Below are 22,060 nucleotides of genomic sequence, written 5' to 3' on the forward strand. Positions count from 1 at the left end.
GTAGCTGATTTTTTTGAAGCAGATCACCAGGCCTTTCTTCCAAGGCACCTCTGGGTGAACCGGAACCTCCAGCCTTTCAGTTAGCAGCCAAGGGCTTTAACTTTGCTCTTTCTGATGCATACCTGGAATGATAAAAGTCATTTTATTTAGTGGTGATTATACATTATTGCTTTTTCTTGACTCTTTTGATTTGGTGAAAGAATTAAGCCCAACAAAATGAATGTCTTAACTTCACAGTGAAGGCTTCTTGGTGATTCAGGTGAAGAAGCTCTCTTAGTTTCTAGTGCTGCTGTAACAAAAATACCAGAAGTGGGTGGTTTTCAAGAACAGAGATTTATTTTCTCACAGTTCAGGAAGTTAGAAGTCCAAATCAAGGCTACTGATGCTGGAGGAAGGCTATCTCTCTGTTGGCTATCAGGGGAGGTCTTTGGCTCAGCTTCGGTATACCTGGTGTTCCTTGGTTCCTTGGTGACCTCCATGTAGCATCTATCTTTTGCCCATTTGTGTTTGCTTCTCTGTGTTTAATCTGCTATTTTTATTTCTCAAAAGTGACCAGGTTTAAGACACACCCTACATCAGTACAGCCTCATTAACATAACAAGGAAAACCCTATTCCCAGATAGGATCACATCCACATGAATGTTGTTGTTGCTATAGTTAGTTGCAGTCAAGTTAATTCTGACTCATGGGGATCCCATGTGTGGGCAAAAGGGTAAGCGCCCAACTGCTAGTTGAAAGGTTGGTGGTTTGAACCCACCCAGAGGTGCCTCGGAAGAAAGGCCTGACAATCTGTTTCTGAAAGGGCACAGCCTTAAAAACCCTATGGAGCACAGTTCTACTGTGACACACGTGGGGTCATCATGGGTACACAGGTACGGGGGTTAGGACTTCTATACAACTTTTAGGGGTACACAGTTTAGTCCATAATGGGATTCCAGCACTGAGGCCCACAACAGGAACCCCAGTTTTTCTGGCAGACATTTATTGTTGGTGTTCTTCCTGACTGCACCAGCACAAGGGGAAGACACCGCAGCATGGCTGGAGCCAGGGTCTCCAGATGTTGTTCAGTGAGTCCAGTTGCAGGGGGGCTGGGGTGAGCGTTTGCTGGTGCTCCTTCACAGCCTGAGCCACCCTCTCCATGACCTGGTGGAACAAGGGCTCTGTGGCCGGCGTGAGGGGGTGGGCCTCGGAAGGGTCCCGGGAGAGATTGAAGAGCACAGGTGGGTCATGGTGGATGACCCCAGCCCCTGAGCATGGGCAGACCCCTCTGCCGTAGCAGGCGCCGGCACCCTCTGGGTGGAACTTGGGGGTCGTGAAGTGGACTTTCCAGACGGTGCCTGCTGGGGGAAGGACAGCGATTTAGAGGGTGAGATAGACGATATGGGGCATTGCTGGGTAACAGCGCTAATCTCAACAGTCAAGAGGTGGAAACAACCCAAGTTCCCATCAACAGATGAATGGATAGGCAAGATGTGGTCCACCCATTCAGTGGAGTATTACTCAGCCATGAAAAAGAAACAACCCAAGTTTCCATCAACAGATGAATGGATAAGTAAGATGCGGTCCACCCATACAGTGGAGTATTACTCAGCTGTGAAAAAGAAACAACCCAAGTGTCCATCAACAGATGAATGGATAAGTAAGATGTGGTCCATCCATACAGTGGAGTATTACTCAGCCATAAAAAGAAACAACCCAAGTGTCCATCAACAGACGAATGGATAAGTAAGATATGGTACATCCATACAGTGGAGTGTTACTCAGCCATGAAAAAGAAACAACCCAAGTGCCCACCAACAGATGAATGGATAAGTAAGATGTGGTCCATCCATACAGTGGAGTATTACTCAGCCATGAAAAAGAAACAACCCAAGTGCCCATCAACAGACGAATGGATAAGTAAGATGTGGTCCATCCATACAGTGGAGTATTACTCAGCCATGAAAAAGAAACAACCCAAGTGCCCATCAACAGATGAATGGATAAGTAAGATGTAGTCCATCCATACAGTGGAGTATTACTCAGCCATGAAAAAGAAACAACCCAAGTGCCCATCAATAGATGAATGGATAAGTAAGATGTGGATGTGGTCCATCCATACAGTGGAGTATTACTCAGCCATGAAAAAGAAACAACCCAAGTGCCCATCAATAGACGAATGGATAAGTAAGATATGGTCCATCCATACAGTGGAGTATTACTCAGCCGTGAAAAAGAAACAACCCAAGTGCCCATCAACAGAGGAATGGATAAGTAAGATATGGTCCATCCATACAGTGGAGTATTACTCAGCCATGAAAAAGAAACAACCCAAGTGCCCATCAATAGATGAATGGATAAGTAAGATGTGGTCCATCCATACAGTGGAGTATTACTCAGCCATAAAAAGAAACAACCCAAGTGTCCATCAACAGACGAATGGATAAGTAAGATGTGGTCCATCCATGCAGTGGAGTATTACTCAGCCGTGAAAAAGAAACAACCCAAGTGCCCATCAATAGATGAATGGATAAGTAAGATGTGGTCCATCCATACAGTGGAGCATTACTCAGCCGTGAAAAAGAAACAACCCAAGTGCCCATCAACAGATGAATGGATAAGTAAGATGTGGTCCATCCATACAGTGGAGTATTACTCAGCCATGAAAAGAGACAGCCCAAGTGCCCATCAACAGATGAATGGATAAGCAAAATATGATCCATCCACACAATGAAATATTACTCAGCCGCCAAGAGAAATGAAGTCCTGATGCATGCCACAATATGGATGGACCTTGAAAACATGATGCTGAATGAAGTAAGCCAGACACAAGAGGAAAAACATTGTATGATCCTAAAAATAAAAAGAGGAGTAAGAGACTCGAATTGGTGAAACTCTTATCAGAAGACAAAGATGGAAGCAGAAATCGATTAGTTATAAAATTTAAAAGTACAGGTGTTAAGTAAATGCAAGAGAGGGACTCTTAGAAAAAAGATCCATAAAAATAGAAAATCTTTGGCAAATCCCATAGATGAAGATGGTGAACATAGGCACAAAGATTGAGGCAGTCAAGATACAATGAAATTACATGGCAAGGGAATAAGGTGCTTGATGAATGATTTTTTTTTTTTTAATAAGAATTGTGAGTAACCAGTCAGTTGAAAGAGAGTTTCCTTGGGGGTGTGGCCGGGTCGCTGGCTTTTACTCACTCTGGATCCTGTAGCTGGCTCCTGCTCACCTGACCTCCTGTTCTCGGGACTTGAGCTAGCAGCTTAGCTGCTGTCTTGCCTGCAGATCTTGGGATTTGTCAGCCTCCAGGGTGACCCCCAGACTCGGGACTTTGTTGCCTTTGCAACCGAGTGAAGCATTTCCTTGATCTTAATCTCTGTCTCTCTCTATGTGCATATATATATAGAAGCTCACTGGTTTTGCTTCTCTAGAGAACCCAGCCTAAGGCATAGTGTGTGTTTGTGTGAGTGTGTATGTGAATGTGTGTACGTTTGAGTCTAAGGATGTGTGTGAGTGTGTAAATGGGTGTGTGTGCCTGTGTGCTGTGTGTGTACATAGGTGTGCATGTGTGTGTGTGTATGTTGAGTGTGAATGTGTGGCTGAGTGTGTAAGTGTGTGTGCATGTAGGCGTGTTAGGGATTGAATTGTGACCCCCCTGAAAATAGGGTGTAAATCCTAACCCCTATAGCTGTAGTTATAACCCTATTTGGGGTTATAACTACAGCTATAGTTATAACCCTATTTGGGGATGGGTTTCTCTGGGTTAAGTTAAGGAGACAGTTAGTGGAGGGTGTGTCTTGAGTCACCCTCTTTTGAGATACAAAAGAGATTAAATAAGCGAGCTAGCAAGCAGAGAGGAAGAGAGATGGCACACCACATGAAGATGGCTCAGGAGCAGAAGCTCCAAAGAGACAAGGACCGAAAGACAGAGACGGAGACAGAGAGGGAGAGAGCTTTCCCCTAGAGCAGGCACCTTGAATCAGAACTTCTAGCTTCCTGAACTGTGAGAAGATAATACCACCCACTCGTGGTATTTGTTATAGCAGCAGTAGATGACTAAGACAGGGAGTATGAGTGAGTGGGTATATTATGTGAGTGTGAAGGTGTGTGTGAGTAATGATGAAAATCGCAGCTGGCATCATGGGGGGAAGGACAGAGAGAGAAACAGTTCCCTAAATGATGCTGACAGGACGTGGAGAAGGCCCTTCTCACAGTTGACTGACAGATGGTCTCAGCAGGCAGGACACCAAGGGAGGGGGAAAAACACAGCCAAGGACGAAATTGGAAGCTGGTGTGAACAGGCAGTCTGTAAAGGAGCAGAGCAACGGAAGCAGACACGAAGACGGCCCTGCAGCTCCCTGGCTCTCTGGCCAGCGCGGGTCCTCCCCTCGGGGCCTCAGGGTGCAGCCCCCTACTCACTGCTCCTCTGGTACCACCGGGCTGCGTGCAGGAATCCCTCGCAGTAATGCATCAGGAACTGGTGGCCTGAGTGTGCGGCGGCCCCAAGCAGCAGGGGTGTGAGGTCCCGGCCATCTGTCACTCTGTGGAAAGTAGCAGAGGCATCCAGTTGGTCAGTCCCACGGCACCTGCAGGCCCTGAGTGAAGGGGCCCTGCTCCTCTCTGCTAGCTCACAGCGCTTGGGGGGAAGTCAGGGTGTGAACCTAGATGGTGTCATGGCTTGAATTGTGTCCCCCTAAAGCCTTGGTGGAGGCCTGCTGGCACAGTGGTTAAGAGCTACTGTGAGCTACGGCTGCTAACCAAAATGTCGGCAGTTCAAATCCACCAGCCGCTCCTTGGAGACCCTATGGGGTGGCTCTACTCTGTCCCACAGGGTCGCTATGAGCCGGAATCAACTCCACAGCAATGCGTTTGGGTTTCGTTTAATCTGCAAGGGAGCAGATTGCCAGGTCTTTCTCCCAGGAAGCTGCCGAGTGGGTTCGAACCTTGGAGTCAGCAGCTGAGACTGTTATGTCTCCAGGGCTCTTTTTCTACGTATATGTTTCCATTATGCACTTCACGAATTCAGTCCTCTATCTCGTACAATGACAGAACAAAAATGTGCAAAATTTCTTGGACATCTAAGGGCTGGGGAGGGATCCCTGGGTGGTGCAAATAGTGAAGGTGCTCGGCTGCTAGTGGAAAGGTTGGAGGTTCGAGTCCACCCGCGGGTGCTTGGGAAGAAAGGCCTGGCGATCTATTCGTCAAAAATCAGCCACTGAAAACCCTGTGGAGCACAGTTCTACTTTGACACACACGGGGTTGCCATGAGTCAGAACTGAGTCTACAGCAACTGGTCTAGGAATCCCTGGTACTACAAATGGTTAACACGCTTGGCTGCTACCAAAAGGTTGGAGATTCGAGTCCACCCAGAGGCATCTCTGAACAAAGGCCTGGTGATCTACTTATGAAAAAGCAGCCATTGAAAACCCTATGGAGCACAGTTCTACTCTGATACACACGGGGTTGCCGTGAGTCAAAATCAACTTGATGGCAACTGATTTAGGAGCCCTGGTTGAGCAGCGGTTAAAGCGCTTGGTTGCTAACTGAAAGATCAGTGGTTCAAACCCACCAGCGGCTCCTGGGGAGAAAGATGTGGCAGCCTGTTTCTGTAAAGATTACAGCTTTAGAAACCCTATGGGACAGTTCTACTCCGTCCTGCAGGGTTGCTATGAGTCGGAATCAACTTGACAACAAGTTTGTTTGTTTTGGTTTGGGTGGCACTAACGGTTAACATGCTAGTTGAAAGGTTAGAGGTTCCAGCCCACCCAGAGTTGCCTTAGAAGAAAGGCCTGGAGATCTACTTCCAAAAAATCAGCCATTGAAAACCCTGTGGAACACAGTTGTATCCTGACACACACGGGGTCACCAGGAGTTGGAACTGATTTGAAGGAAACTAAGAAATCGGTGGAAACCCTGATGGTGTAGTGGTTTAAGTGCTACAGTTGCTAACCAAAAGGTTGGGAGTTCGAATCCACCAGGTGCTCCTTGGAAAATCTATGTGGTAGTTCTATTCTGTCCTATAGGGTTGCTATGGGTCGGAATCGACTCGACAGCAACGGGTAGGAAACCGATACTGTTATATAAGAAATCATCAGAATTTTTAAAATGTTCTCATGTTGCTGTATTTTTTCCCCCTAAATGTGAAAAATCAAAACATCAGCTCTCAGAAACTAGAGGGCAGGTGGTCCCATCCCACACATACCTGTCCTGGGGCACCTGGCCGCCTCCCAGCTGGACCACCGTGGGGAAAATGTCCATCAGACTGGTGGGCTCGTCGATCACCCGGCCAGCGGGCAGCACCCCAGGCCACCGGAAGATTCCGGGCACACGGATGCCCCCTTCCCAGCCGCCCATGCCTTTGCCTCCTTTGTTAAAACACAAACGAAAGGACGTGATTCAAAATCAGAAATGAGTGTTTGCTCTGAGGGCTTTAACATTTTTTTTTTGTAATAAATATGTACGTACCAATTTGTTTGCCATTCCAACATTCTTCACCGGTACTGTTCGGTGACATTAGTCACGTTCTTCATGTAGTTCAGCCATTATCTGTTATCAGATATTTCTATCACCCTTAGTGGAAACTCAGTGTACCTTGAGCAATGAGTCCCCCTTTTTCCCATCCCTCCTACCTGCCTGGTAACTACCAATAAACTTTGTTCTTGTTGTTAGATGCCGTCCAGTTGGTTCCGACTCAGCGACCCTATGTACAACAGAACGAAACACTGCCCAGTCCTGCGCCATCCTCACAGTCATTGTCATGCTTGAGCCCATTGTTGCAGCCACTGTGTCAATCCACCTCGTTGAGGGTCTTCCTCTTTTTTGCTGACCCTCTACTTTACCAAGCAGGTTGTCCTTTTCCTGGGACTGACCCCTCTTGAAAACATGTCCAAAGTATGTGAGACGTAGTCTCGCCATCCTCGCTTCTAAGGAGCATTCTGGCTGTACTTCTTCCAAGACAGGTTTGTTCCTTCTTCAGGCAGTCCCTGGTATATTCAGTATTCTTCGCCAACACCATAATCCAAAGGTGTCAATTCTTCTTTGGTCTTCCTTATTCTTTGTCCAGCTTTCACATGCATATGAGGCGATAGAAAATACCATGGCTTCAGTCACACTCACCTTGGTCCTTAAAGTGACATCTTTCCTTTTTAACACCTTAAAGAGCGCTTTTGCAGCAGATTTACCCAACGCCTGACTCCCTGTGACCCTATATGACAGAGTAGCACTGCCCTGTAGGGTTTCCAATCTTTACAGAAGCAGATTGCCAGGTCTTTTGTCCTGTGCAGCGGCTGATGGGTTTGGACCAATGACCTTTCAGTTAGCAGCCAAGTGCTTAACCACGGAGCCACCAGGTCTGCATCAGCCCGTTGTGGTTGAGTTCACTCGGAGTCACGGAGACCTCACGTGTTACAGAGTAAAACTCTTTCGTAGGATTTTCTTGGCTGTAATTGGGTTGCTGTGAGTCGGAATGGACTCAGTGGCACAGAATAACCTTTTTTACAGAAGCAGATCAACAGGACTTTTTTCCTCAGCGCCAATGGGTGGGTTTGAACCACAAAGATTTAGGTCAGTACTTGTGCACAAGCCATCTGCAACTTCCAGGGACCTTGGCTCCGTATATATTTACCTATTTTGGATTGACACAGTGGCTGCAACAATGGGCTCAAGCATAATGACGATTGTGGGGATGGCACAGGTCCGGGCAGTGTTTTGTTCTGTTGTACTTTGGGTGGCTGTGGGTTGGAACCGACTCAACGGCACCTAACAACAACAACAACGTTTTGGATGTTTCACGTCAGTGGAACCATATAGGATCTGTCCCTCTGAGAGTGATTGGCTTCACTCAGCATGATGTTTGCTTTAGAACGATCTTTTATTATTATTTTACAATAATGTTTAGTTCCTTCCCGGGGGACGTTGGGTTTTATATCTTCGATAACCTGAGTGTTGTCCTTCTGTATTGCTGAGTGACGCCAGAGAATTTCAGTTTCCCTCATACTTCTTAATCGTTAGATCGGTTCTCTGAGCGTCGTAAATGGCGCCGTGGGAAACATTTATTTTATTTTTGTGGTAAAATGTAGATGGCATAACATTTGTCGCGCTAATCGTTTTTAAGCCTCCAGTTCAGTGACAATAATTGCACCCGTCGTGGTGTGTGACTGTCACCATGATCTGTTTCCACACAATCGCCATCACCCCACGTGGAAACATGCATGGTGCTGAGATGACAGAGATCACAGAGGAGTCTGATTCCAGGTGTGAAGAAGGCTTAGGAATGCCTACACTGAGTTAACCTGTGTGTGTGTGTGTGTGTGTGTAAAACTAAAAACCGAAATCAAACCAAAACCCATCGCCGTTGAGTTGACTCCAACTCGCGGAGGTTCCATGTGTTACAGAGTACAGTTTTCTTTGGCTGTGATCTTTATAGGAGCAGATGGCCAGGCCTTCTTTCCGTGGTGCCAGTGGGTGGGTTTGACCCTTCATCTTTTAAGTGAGTATTGATGTTGTTGTTAGTTGCCACCTAGTCTACTCTGATTCGTGGTGACCTCGTGATATTACAGAGTAGAATTGTGCTCCATAGGGTGGGTTCAGGCTGCTGACCTTTCCATTCGTGCCATCCAGGGAATATATATATATATATATGTATCCCCCCCAACCCCGTAGCAGTCAAGTTGATTCCAACTCATAGCAACCCTACAGGGGAGAGTAGAACTGCCCCACAGGGTTTCCAAGGAGCGGCTGGTGGATTCAAACTGCCAACCTTTTGGTTAATAGCCATAGCTCTTAACCACTGTGCTACCAGGGCTCCATATATTTGTATATATGTGTATATAATTACGCATGTGTATCCCCATTCCCTGTTGCCATCAAGTCAGTTCTGACTCATAGCGACCCTATAGGACAGAGTGGAATTGCCCCATAGGGTTTCCAAGGAGCATCTGGTGGATTCGAACTGCTGACCCCTTGGTTAGCAGCCGTAGCACTTAACCACTACGCCACCAGGGTTTCCATGTGTGTGTCTGTATATTTATATATATATATATTCCAAAACTCATTGCCATTGAGCTGATCCCGACTCACAACAGCCCTACAGGACAGAGTAGAACTGCCCCTTAGGGTTTCCAAGGAATTGCTGGTGGATTTGAACTGCCAACCTTTTGGTTAGCAGTCTGAGCTCTTAATCACTGCACCACCAGGGCTCCACACACACACACAAACTAAAGTGATACATGATAAACATATATATCAAAATTAGTCCAAACTCTTTCACGGAATAAAAATGAAAACATTCTGAGTGTCAACACTGTGTTAATTTGATTTGAAACCTTGTGGTACATCAAATAAGGGTTTAATCTGTCATCATTGGAATCCTAGTTTGAATAAAAGGTGATAACCCTCCTTGAATCCATTTTCTGAACTACAGATTCAAACTTGAGCCCATCAGGGGACAAATGGTTACACAAAATGTGGTCTATCCATACAATGGAATATTTATCACTCAGCCGAAAAGAGAAATGAAGCCCTGATACGTTCTACGTCAGGACGCTGAGTGAAAGAAGCCAGGCACAAAAGACAAAGATCGTATGATTCCATTTATATAAAATGTCCAAAAACTCCAAACCATTGCCATCGAGTCGATTACGACTCACAGCGACCCTACAGGACAGAGTAGAACTGCCCCACAGGGTTTCCCAGGAGCGGCTGGGGGATTTGAACTGCCGACCTTTTGGTTAGCAGCACAGCTCTGAACCACTGAGCAAATCCATAGAGACAGAAAGGAGAATAGTGGTGGCCAAGGGCAGGGGGTGGGGGTTCCAGGGGCCTGGGGATTGAGGGGATAAGGGGTGATATTTCATGGGTATGGAGTTTGTTGTTGGATGATGAAAATGTTCTAAAATGGACTGTGGTGATAGTTGCCAATTTGTGAATATACCAAAAACTATTGAGTTATCGAATTAAAAAAACAACAAAAAAAAATCAAACCTGAGCTTTACAAATCGGAATTTCTTTGACCGCTCTGACTGGGATCACAGCAGAGGGTCCTGGACAGAGCGGGAGGAAAATTGTAGAACAAAAAATCAAATTTCACACAAAAAAACCAGACTTACTGGTCTGACAGAGACTGGGGGAACCCCCGAGACTATGGCCCTAAGACACACATCTGAACTGGAACTGAAAACTGAAGGCATTCCCAGAGACCACCCTCCAATCAAACCATAGACGGGTCCCTAAAATAAACAGTAACACTGAGAGGAATGTGCTCCTTGGAAAAATCAATTATACAAGATCAAAAGGGCGACAATTGTCCAAAAGCAAAGATAAGGCGGCAGGAAGGGGAATAAAATCAGGACACAAGGAAATGGGAACCCAGGGCAGAAATGGGGAGAGTGCTGACGCATTGTGGGGAGTAAAACCAAGGCCACGGAACACATTATGTGCAAACTATAAAACAAGAATTTTCACCTAATGCGCGATAAACAATTTAAAAAGAAATTGGTGTTTTGGTAAACAGGATAAGAAAAAAGCAACGGTGTAAGGCAGCAGTATTTGCCATCCTTTGGGGCTGAAGGAAGGAGCGTTGGTGGTGTAGTGGTTAAGCACTTGGCTAACCAGAAGTGTGGTTCAAACCCGCCAGCCACTTCTTGGGAGAAAGATGTGGCAATCTGCTTCCGTAAAGATTAATCTCATTTCTGTTGAGTCTGTTCTGGCTCACAGTGACCCTATACGACAGAGCAGAACGGCCCCATAGGGTTTCCAAGGAGCAGCTGGTGGATTCGAACTGCCGACCTTTTGGCTAGCAGTTGAGCCCTTAACCACTGCGCCACCAGGGCTCCTCTGTAAAGAGTACAGCCTTGGAAACTCTATGGGGCCGTTCTGCTCTTTGTCCAGGGTCGCAGGAATTGGAATTGAGTTGAGAGCGATGGGTTTTTGGTGTCGAAGTCTGCTTTCCAATAGAGGGTTGGGCATTTTACGGAGGAGATAATGCTTGGAGATAAGGGTCTGGGAATCCTGGAGCCTCACCTTTATATATTCCATTCCAGCCACCATACTGGTGGTTTCCCAGTTGGGACTCCAAGGATCCACCATGATCCGATGTAAAATAAACCAGGGTATTGTCAGTCAAACCTTCCTTGTTCAGAGTGTCCAGAATCTGTCCTGCAAAGAGGAGGGAAGTTGGAGCCACAGAGGACAAAGTTTCTTAAACCAAACCACACAGCTGTACTTTTAGCCTTTTGGAAAAACCTATGGGGAAGAGCTTTTCGATTTAAAACATAAAGGGATTGGGTAGTATTAGTATTCTGATGTTGATCTCTTGAGTGTCCTTGATCTAAGACTGAAGTATTTATTTATATGTCCAGTTAAACCAGTTGTCGTCAAGTTGACCCGGATTCCTGGAGACTATGTGTCATGGTACAGCTGTGCTCCACACGGTTTTCAATTGCTGTTTTTTTGGAAGCAGATCACCAGGCCTTTCCTCTGAGGTACCTCTGGATGGCCTTGAACCTCCAACCTTTAGCTTAGCATGCTAATCATTTGCTCCCCCCACCTCCCGCCGGGAACTCCGTTCTTTGTATGTACCCTATCCTATTTCCAAAAAATTTTAGGCAAGGTAAAAGGGCGTATGCTTATAAAAAACAGCATGGGGCACTGTCTGACCTCCTCTAACTTCACAAGGGCAAGGAGAATCAAGATCAAGAGCCCAAGGCTGATTCCTGTGAGGTGGAGGTCAGACACGCCTCCTCTCTCTGCCATCTTTACCAATTCTAACAACAACTGTCCCTCCCATGGCCCTTTATACTTCTCTGCTGGGCTCGATAGTTCATTGCAATGGCCACACAGAACTCACAGACCATACTGACGATTATGGGGTTCCTTAGGGAAATAAAGAGTTACAGTTCAGGCTCAGGAGCACTCAGGATACAGTTCTTCCATCAGGACAGCCTCTTCCTAGCTGTGCTGGCAGACGCCTCTCCCTGGCCCTCGGACTCTCCGTAAAGGCACTCAGCTTTCTCTCTCTGTGGGCGGGGGCCCCATCACGGTGTCTCCTGCTGCCAGGTCTGTGCTGCTGGGTTTCTCCTGCCATCTCTTTTCAGCGTCTTCAGGGTTACAACTCTCTGTCTCTCTGTCTTCTGCTTCCAGGAGCTTCTCGGCACAGGGATCCCAAGTCCAAACGTCGTGCCAGCTCTTGGCTGTTCTTCCTTGGTGGTGATAGGATTCTTTTTTCTACCTCAGGGGTCACTCATTTCAAGCCCAGCAGGATGGCAAAACTGACCAATGCCGTTGGTGGGCCACAATTATCCTATCACACAGTCCCACCCAACCACTTGGATGGGAGTTACAAGACCACAGGAAGTCGAAGCATCGCACACTGCAATGTTGTAGAGACAAAATAGCAAGGTTGGATTCCAGAAATTTATGTACTGATTTATTTTTGTCGTGAGTCCTGTTTTCTTGCTTCTTTGCAAACCTAATAACGTTTTTAAATTTTGTACGAGAAGCGTGTACTGAAGAACAGTGGAGACTGAGCTGCAGTGCTCTTCTGCTTTGCCGTCCCCGGAGAGTACATGTTGTTTCTTACATACATCTGGCAGCTTGAGGAAGCTGACGTGTCAGCAAGTGTGGAACAGATCTGAGAACGAGGGAGTTCTCCCGGAGTTAGCCCAACCTCCAAACTTCTGGGCTGGAGCTGCTGGTGCTGAGGGGTCAGACTCTTTATTCTTATCAGTGTTTGAGCCCAGAGCTGGTAGGGGGTTGGGCCATTGTAAAAAAGAGAAGTTGGCATTGAGCTGATTCTGACTCATGGTGACCCCATGGGTATCAGATCTGTGCTCCATAGAGTTTTCAGCAGCTGATTTTTCACGAGTGCCAGGCCTTTCTTCCCGGGTACCTCGAAGGGGACCCAAAGAGTCAATTTTTCAGTTAGCAGCTGAGGGCATTGTTTGTACCGAATCGGTGGTTCCAGGTACCAGGTGCACGTAAGAAAGTCTAGGTGGCCGTAGAAGGTTTTTGCCCTCAGGTACTATTTTTCTCAGCAATGGGAGCTCTTGGACACTTTTAAGCTGATTTCTGATTTCTGATCGTTTTATCTGATTTTTCAGACTCAGGCGTGGACTCCAAATTTAGATTGCCTACCTGCAGGACTCTCTGGGTGTTGCAAACAATTAAGCACTCGACTACCAGCTAAAATGTTGGCGGTTCGAACCCACCTAGAGACACCTTGGAAGAAAAACCTGTCGATCTGCTTCCGAAAGGTCACAGCCTTGAAAACCCTGGGGAGCAGTTCTACTCGGCACCTATGGGGTCCCCATGAGTCAGATCCACTGAACGGAAACTAACAACACCACGCACGAGCAATGGGATTGACTCATTGTATAAAAGATATGCCCCTGTTGTTGTGACTTGCCGTGGACCCCAACTCTTGGCAACCCTATGTGTGTTGGAGCAGAACTGTGTTCCATGGGATTTTCAGTGGCTGGTTTTTTGGAAGTAGATTGCCAGGCCTTTCTTCCGAGGTACCTCTGGGTGGGTTTAAACCACCAACCTTTTGGTTAGGAGCTGAGCACGTTCACTGTTGATGCCAACAGGGACTTGAGTGAAGATGTATGGTATGGTATTGTAAACCCTTGAGATCCAGTCTGGTTGTTACCCTCCCATGGCTTCTGCTGTGCTTGGCTTTAATTCATCTCACCTTCTCCTCACTGACGCCATTCGCCCTCTGCCCCTTCTAGGGGAGGAGCAGCCATGTTTTCACGTGAAGAAGACACTCACCCACCATCCAGTCCATCTCCTCCACGTTGTCCCCGTACAGCCCATGAACGCTTTTTCCCAGGGACTTCTCGGTGGTAACGAGGGGAACGTGGACGTGTAAGAAGGAAACAAAGAGCAGGAAAGGGCCGTGCTTGTTTCTGAAAGCAAACACAAATAATGGGGGTTGGGGGCCAACTCGGAAAAGAAGGGTGAGAGTGTTCACACACCTTGAAGAATGTCACCAAATACCACTTCGTTGAACATGTAGAAACTGGCAAATTGGTATACATTTTGCTGTGTGCATTTTCACCAAATAAAATATAAAATTAGAAAAAAAATTCAAGCAAAAGAATATGAGAGTAAACACAAAGCAACTAGAGTTATCTTTGTGACCAGCAGAGATGGAGACCCTAGAGTCAGCAAACACAAAACAGTCACGTCCTTTGTGATGGGTTGAATGGCGTCCCCTTCCAGAACGATGTGTTCAAGTCCTAATCCCCAGTACCTGTGACCGTGACCTTGTTGGGAGTCAGGGTTTTTGCAGAGAAAATTTAAGTTAACATGAGATCATAGTGGAGTAGCTGTTCTTGTTAGTTGCCATCCAGTTGATTCCAGCTCATAGAGAGCAGAACTGCCCCATAGGGTTTCCAAGGAGCGCCTGGTGGATTTGAACTGCCAACCTTTTGGTTAACAGCCAGACTCTTAAGCGCTGCACCACCAGGGTTGCCATACTGGGGTAGGGAGGCTCCGAATCAAAGGATGGGCGTCCTTGTAAGGGGAGGAGAAAAGACACAGAGACAGGGAGACATAGAGAAAAGATGGCCATGTGAAGACAGAGCAGAGACTGGAGTGAAGGGGCTGCAAGCCCAGGAACGCCCGGGGCCACCAGAAGCTGGAAGAAACGAGGAAGGACCCTCCCCTAGAGCCTCCGGAGGGAGCGCAGCCCTGCCCGCACCTTGTTTGCGGACTTCCTGTCTCCAGAACTGCCCGAGAGTGAATGTCTGTTGTTGTAAGTCAAACAGTTTTCATGACTGACTTATTTCAGTCTAAATCTGTATTTTCGGCAGCTCAGTATTTTCTATCGTCGGTGCCTATTGAAAAGAAAAGAAAGCAAAATTCCGGACTGATGCCGTCTTTGCTGTCAACGCTCACCTTTTGATAAACGACACTGCCTCCTGGAGCATGAGAGACGTGGTTCTCTGGAAGAGCATGGGCTGCTCCGTGATGGAGTGGTTTCTCATTAGGAAACAGTCTGCGTGAACAATCAGCGTGCCCACGAAGTGGGAGATCACGCAGAGCAGGACAGCCACAATGGTCAACCAGACAACTGGCATCCATGGCACCGATACCAAGCCCGTGAGCTTCCCGGCAGCCACCGTGAGGACAGCCAAGGCCAGGATCTGGACGCAGAAGTTGAGTTTGAGCTCCAGGCCTGCACGCTTCTCGGAGAGATCCCACCGCAAACAGTCTCCCATCATGGAGAAAGGCATCCCATAGAAATAGTCGAAGCCGTGGTTGAGGGGGTGGTGGCAGTGGTCACTGGGGGACTCACAGTTGAGGCCCAGGTGCCATTTTCCTGGAAGGCAAAAGTATGTCCATGTGACAGAAAACTAGTTGACCACCCACTGGTAAGTAGAAATCATGAGTGTCCTCCGTTATAGGCCTTCTGAGGGGCACTGGGGTATGTTGGGGACACGCAGGAATGTGGGCAGTGTGATCGGTTACTTGCACCGCAGCCTGACCTCCCCATGTCAGGGGCATGAGAACCCTAGGGGTCTCTGGGTGGTGCCAGTGGTTTGCGTTTGGCTGCTAAGTGAAAGGCTGGAGGTTCAAGTCCACCAAGTGGTGCCTCAGAAGAAAGGCCTGGCAATCTCCTGAAAAATCAGCCATTGAAAACCCTATGGAGCACAGTTTTACTCTGACACACATGGGGTCGCCATGAGTTGTAATAGACTCGATGACACCTGGAAGGTAGGTAGGCAGATAAATAGATGATAATAGATACACAGATAGAGTATATATAATATATATACGCTGCTACATGTGGTTAAAACAGTTGATGTGGTTGGCTGCTAACTGAAAGGCTGGAGGTTTGAATTCACCCAGAGGTGCCTTGGAAGAAAGGCCTGGTGATCTGCTTCAGAAAAATCAGCCATGGAAAACCCTGCGGAGCACAGTTCTACTCTGACACACGCGGGGGCGCCTCCAGGAGTGGGAATCGACTCAACAGCAGCTGTTACCTTTGGCATCGCTCGGCCTACCACACCTGTCTTATGATGGTCTGTGGTGGGGTGATGAGGAGGGCACGGAGAGGCCAGATTGTTCTAGAAAGTTCTACGTGACATCATTGGTATGGCACAAGACTCGCTCACGTTGGAATTGTTCCTCACTTTGCTAAGCCACTTTGATAGGGGTCAGGCTGGAGGTGGTGATAGGTTTCCCAGAGTGCAACCTTCACTTCCATTAAAGGTAGGTGGTTAGCTTCCCTTCTTCCACTACTAGGCTGCTGATAAAGAGACACGGGGTGTCTTCTCACCCCTCCGATGGCGTCCATCACCCAGAAAACCCCATGTGATTTCCTAGAGGTAGTGATGGCTCAATGGTAGAATTCTCACCTCCCGTGCCAGAGACCCACGTTTGATTCCCAGCCCATGTACATCAGGCACAGCCACCATCTGTCTGTCAGCGGAGGCTTGCGTGTTGCTCTGAAGCTGAACAGGTTTCGGCAGAGCTTCCAGACTGAGACAGACTCGGAAGAAAGGCCTGGCGATCTACTTCTGAAAATCAGCCAATGAAAACCCTATAAATCATGATTTGACTCTGTCGTGTATGGGGTCATCATGAGTCAGAGCTGACGCGATGGCAGCAACAACAACACCTGTTTGTAACCATCACCCAAATCAAGAAACAGAACATTTATGGAGCCTGAAATAAATATCTGGAGCCCTGGTGGTGCAGTGGTTAGGAGCTATGGTTGTTAACCGAAAGGTCGGCAGTTTGAATCCACCAGTCGCTCCTTGGAAACCCTATGGGACGGTCCTACTCTGTCCTATAGGGTTGTGGTGAGTCGGAATCGCCTCAATGGCAACAGGTTTTTGGTTTATATATATATAAATATAAGTTACATATATGTACCCACCACCGTTGAGTCGATTCTGACTCATAGTGACCCTACAGGACAAGTAGAACCATCCCACAGGGTTTCCAAGGAGCACCCGTTGGATTCAAACGGCTGACCTTTTAGGTTAGCAGCTGTAGCTCTTAACCAATATGCTACCAGGGTTTATATATACATATAAATAAATAAGCTATATATGAATATATTTCCGATATATACCTGAGGGCCATGGTAGCTCAGTGGCAGAATTCTTACCTCTCCTGTGGGAGACCTGGGTTCGATTCCCAGCCAATGCACCTCACGTGCACCCACTACCCGTCTGTCAGCGGAGACTTGCGTGTTGCCGTGAAGCTGAATGGGTTTCAGAGGAGCTTGTGGACCAAGACAGACTAGGAAGAAAGGCCTGGAGATCGACTTCTGAAATTCAGTCAGTGAAAACCCTATGGATCACAGCAGTCTGATCTGCAACGGATCACGAGAACAGTGCAGGAACAGGCAGGTTTTGTGCCATTGCATACGGGGTCGCCACGAATCAGGGCCCCACCCCATGGCAGCTAAGGACAACAGCACTCCCATGAGAATGGACTATTTCATGTTAAAAAAAAAAAAAAGGCAATGAGTCTTTTCTATTTTATATTCAATGTATCGCCTACTATTTTTCTTTGCTATAAATAAATGTTACTAAGAATTATCATTGTCAGATAATAATGATAATGGAAACTTTGTACCCTGTCAGGAAACTATTGTTCTTAATTTCTTCTATTCCGTCCCTACCAGGGCTTGCCAGCAGGTAGGAAAATAAGCACATGATTTGTGGAGGCAGGGAGATGCTGAGCTGGGGGTCCCGGTTCCACGGGACTAAGGTGGAATTACGACATTTTTGCTGAAAGGGTATATAGTTTTGCCTTTTTTTTTTTTAACTTGTGGCACATCAGCACATTGCATAAAACATGAGATTTGTCATTAAACCGGTATCTCCTGAGCACTCACTTTGCACCAAGCTGCCTGGAAAGAAAGTCATTTGTGACCAGGTTGCTTTCCATGGAGTGGAGAGTCATGCTGCATCCCCGTGCACTTCATTTCTAAGTGGTTAGCTGGATATTATAAAGCAAGAAACAAACAAAAAACTAATTGCCCTCCAGCTGACTCTGAAAATAAGCACCCCCGTGTGTGTCAGAGCAGGACTGTGCTCCGCAGGGCTTTCAACACTGGGTTTTTCACAAGTAGATCACCAGGCCTTTCTCCCGAGGTACCTCTGGGTGGACTAGAACCTCTGACCTCTCGGTTAGCAGCCGAATGCATTAACTGTTTGCAACCACTCAGGGACTCTAAATGAGGTGTGTTGGGTTGGCCCTGGCTCGTGGCCCCCCCATGTGTGTCAGAGTAGAGCTGTGCTCCATACGGTTTTCAGTGGCTGATTTTTGTGGAAGCAGAATGCCAGGAATTTTTTTCTGGGGTGCCTCTAAGTGGGTTCAAACCTTCAACCTTTCAGTTAGCAGCTGAGTGCGCTTGTACTACCCAGGGGCTCCTTTAGTTGAATGGGCTGCCCCATATTAAAGTAACGTGCTTTAAACATGTACATACCTATCAGTCCAGTGGCATAGCCTTCATTTTTTAATATTTTGGCAAAGGTGGTCTCACTTTCGGGAAGGCCCCCGGAGACTGCTGTCCACTGAAGAACTCGGTTGCCTCTGCTGGAAACCATCCCTGTCATCAGTGAATTTCAGGGAAACATTATACTGAGACACATTCATTGTTTTTTTTTATCATTATCATTTTAATTTGGAATATTTGGTGACAAACCCCATTACTCATAATTAAATGGAAAATTTACGTCCTACTTGGCTTTGCCTCCTGGGTTACATGAGCCAAGGAAATGATCAATTAATCGAAAAAGCTAGTAAGGACCCTTATTGTCTTGTGATGTGGGGCTTGTTAAAAAAAAAAAAAAAAAGGAGTATTGAATGAAACAAGAATGATAGTTAAAAAATGTCTATGATTTGACAAAACTTTTCTAAATTTAATTTTAACGTTTGAGGAAATGTATGCAGCAAAGGATACACTGTTTCAACAATTCTACACATATAACATGGTGACATTGTTTACATTCTTCAAGGTGTATAACTGTATCCTTTTCCAAGTTATTCCAGCACCATAAACTCACAGGCCACCCCCCCAGCTTCTCATCTAACCTTCTGAGATGATGTTTGACCAAACTCTTGCTATAATTCAAAATCAGTCGCCATCAAATCGACTCCAAGTCATGGCTACCCCATGTGTGTCAGAGTAGAACTGCGCTCTGTAGGGTTTTCAGTGGCCGACTTTGCAGAAGAAAAATGCCAGGCCTTTCTTCCTAGTCTGCCTTAGACTGGAAATGCCCCTGAAACCTGTTCAGCATCACAGCATAACACAAGCCTCTACTGACAGACAGGTGGCGGTTGTGCATGAGACGCGCTGGCTGGGAATCGAATCTGGGTCTCCCGCATAGAAGGCGAAAGTTCTGCCACTGAACTATCGCTACCCCGCTGCGGTAATTGTCTTAAAAAACAAAAAAACCCAACCCATTGCTGTTGACTTGATTCTGACTCATGGCGACCCTACAGGACAGAGTAGAACTGCCCATAGGGTTGCCAAGGAGCGGTTGGTTGATTCGAACTGCCGACCTTTTGGTTAGCAGCTGTAGCTCCCTGTAGCTCTTAACCACTGCGTCACCAGGGCTCAAATAATTGTCTTTGGGGAGTTAAAAAGAGCATGTCCTTGTCCAGCCCGTGGTTAGATGTCAGAAAGAACTAACCTGACCGGAGCGGGTACCTGCCCGTCAGGAAAGCAGCTCGGCTTGGGGTACAGGTGGGTGCAGCAGCGATGTGCTGGGTGAGGGTCACCCCGTCCTCTGCAAGGCGGTTAATATTTGGGGTCCTGTGGAGGGAGAGAGTTACAACTTTAGTCCCAGTCAAAAGGTTTTCCCACAAAAGCATAGGTATATACGTTGTCATTGTTGGTGCTATGGAGTCACCCCCGACTCATGGGGACCTGATGCATGACAGAAGGACACGCTTCCTGGGCCTGCGCCATCTTCGCGATCACTGGTATGCTCGAGGCAGTGTGGCAGTACTGTGTCAGTCCACCACATAGATACACCGTGGACTGCCAGAGGTACAGACAAATCAGCTTTAGAAGAAATACAACCAGAATTCTCCTCACAAGGGCAGATGGTGAGACTCGAAATCACTTACTTTGGACCTGTCATCAGGAAAGACCAATCACTGGAAAAGAGCATCATGTTTGGTAAAGCAGAGGGTCAGCAAAAACGGGGGCTACTCTCGATGAGATGGTATCTTAGTTACCTAGCCCTGCTATAACAGAAATACCACAAGGTGGCGGCTTTAGAGAACAGAAACTTATTTTCTTACAGTTTAGGAGGCTAGAAGTCTGAATTCAGGGCGCTGGCTCCAGGGGAAGGAAGGCTTTCTGTCGACTCTGGGCGAAGGCCCTTGTCTCTTCAGCTTCTGTTTCCTGATTGCTTGGCGTGTGGCACCTATTGTCCCCCATCTTTGCTTCCTTGCTCATTCTGCCCTTTCATACCTCAAAAGAGATGGACTTCACCCTTTGGTGACCCAATTATTTTCTGCTTTGAATTTTTTGTTGATACCATGTGTCGTCATTAACGGAAGCAGGCTTAATCAGTGAGCATATCTGAATTTTTGGTAGGTCATATGGATTTTTTTTTCTTGCCCCCTCCCACAAGCCTAAATATTTAGTGGTACACAGGAAGTACCACTAATAATACCCCAGAGTCCATTGGTACCTATGTGTAACAAATAAAAATTTTCCAAAATTTCTGTTTTTCCTACCAAAGATTCAAACACCTCATACAATACTCTGTAAAAACAGTCAATTGCGGCATGCGTCCTTATCTTCAGTTTCAAACAGTCATAAAGGCCCCCGCCTTGTGGTACCATGCGTTATCAGTGGTACAACAGCTTCCCAATAAACTCCAGAGGCTGAAAAAAAGTTCATGGTTGGCACTCTGGCTGGGATCACAATAGAAGGTCCTGGATAAAAATAGAATGGGTAAAAAATGAAGAAAAAAATACAAATTAAAAAAAAAAAAAGACTAGATTTGCTCTTCTGAGAGACTGGAGGGAACTCCAAGGCTGTTGCCCTAAGACAACCTTGTAACTTGAAACTGCGGACACTCCTGGAGGTCAGCTTTCAGCCAAATAATAGACGGGGCTATAAAGTCAACAATAACATCCGTGAAGAATGTGCTCCTTAGAACAATCAATTACATGAGAACAAAAGGGCACCGATGGTCCAAAACCAAAGATGAGAAGGCGGGAAGGGAGGGACAGGGAAACTGGACTACAGGAAATGGAGAATTAACTCAGGGAGGAAATAGGGAGCATGCTGGCACATTGCAGGGATTGCAACCAAGATCATGAAATAATTTGTGTGAGAGTCATTGATTGAAAAATTAATTTGCTGTGGAAGTTTTCACCTAAAGCACAATAAAATGTTAAAAAAAAAAAAAAAGCCAACAAGAAAAGATTTAATTTTTTTTATATGTGCCACTGGGCATGAAAGTGTTAAGACGCACACCCTACAGTAGTACGGCCTCATTAACATCAGGAAGAAAACCCATTCCCAGATGGGATGATAACCACAGGTATAGGGGTTAGGATTTACAACATGTAATTTTGGGGGGGACACAATTCAGTCCATCACAGATGGACTGACATAATGACCACAAAGGGGTGCTAGAGCATACCAGTAATTGTGAATATAGTGCTAGACCAGGCAACTTTTCCTTCTGTCTCCACGTGTCTGAGCTGATTTGATGGCAACCAACAACAACAACAAGAAACAATGTGTGCAGATATCTGATAAACCTAGAACTTGGTTGTACGTATTATCGGTGACTTCTCTGTCCTCTGGGCTTTCTGTGGGGACACAAACTGAACCATTCTCGTGAGTCTTGCCTGAGGGTGGTGTTGCCATAGCAACCAACGTCTCCAATGCCGAGGTCGTCTGCCATCAGGAGAAGGATGTTGGGCCGGGAACCAGATAAATCTCTACAACCAGAGGGCCTCAAAGCCAGGAAAACGCCGAGTGCCACCAACAGCCAATTCCTGAAACACAAAACACCAAAGGGGCTTGACTCTGCTTTCCGTTCCGTTCACATCACCTCTGTAAGCAGGGCATTTGTGT

The 22,060-nt window shown here is 46.7% G+C and overlaps 2 protein-coding genes across 2 annotated transcripts in view; one reads left to right on the forward strand and one right to left on the reverse strand.

The window, feature by feature from the left end:
* The window catches only part of LOC135228835 (arylsulfatase H-like), a 93,787-nt gene that overhangs the window by 2,137 nt on the left and 69,590 nt on the right, over nt 1-22,060 (forward strand). The window lies entirely within an intron of this gene.
* On the reverse strand, nt 318-22,025 carry ARSL (arylsulfatase L; the record flags this gene model as incomplete). The annotated part of the gene is made up of 9 exons (XM_064277991.1): nt 318-1,340; nt 4,408-4,529; nt 6,191-6,353; nt 11,008-11,142; nt 13,756-13,892; nt 14,887-15,310; nt 18,437-18,559; nt 19,647-19,768; nt 21,832-22,025. Coding segments are annotated over 9 exons (1,779 nt in total), but the record flags the coding sequence as incomplete, so codon positions are not given.

This window comes from Loxodonta africana, chromosome X (genome assembly GCF_030014295.1).
Source record: "Loxodonta africana isolate mLoxAfr1 chromosome X, mLoxAfr1.hap2, whole genome shotgun sequence".
Classification (NCBI taxonomy): domain Eukaryota; kingdom Metazoa; phylum Chordata; class Mammalia; order Proboscidea; family Elephantidae; genus Loxodonta; species Loxodonta africana.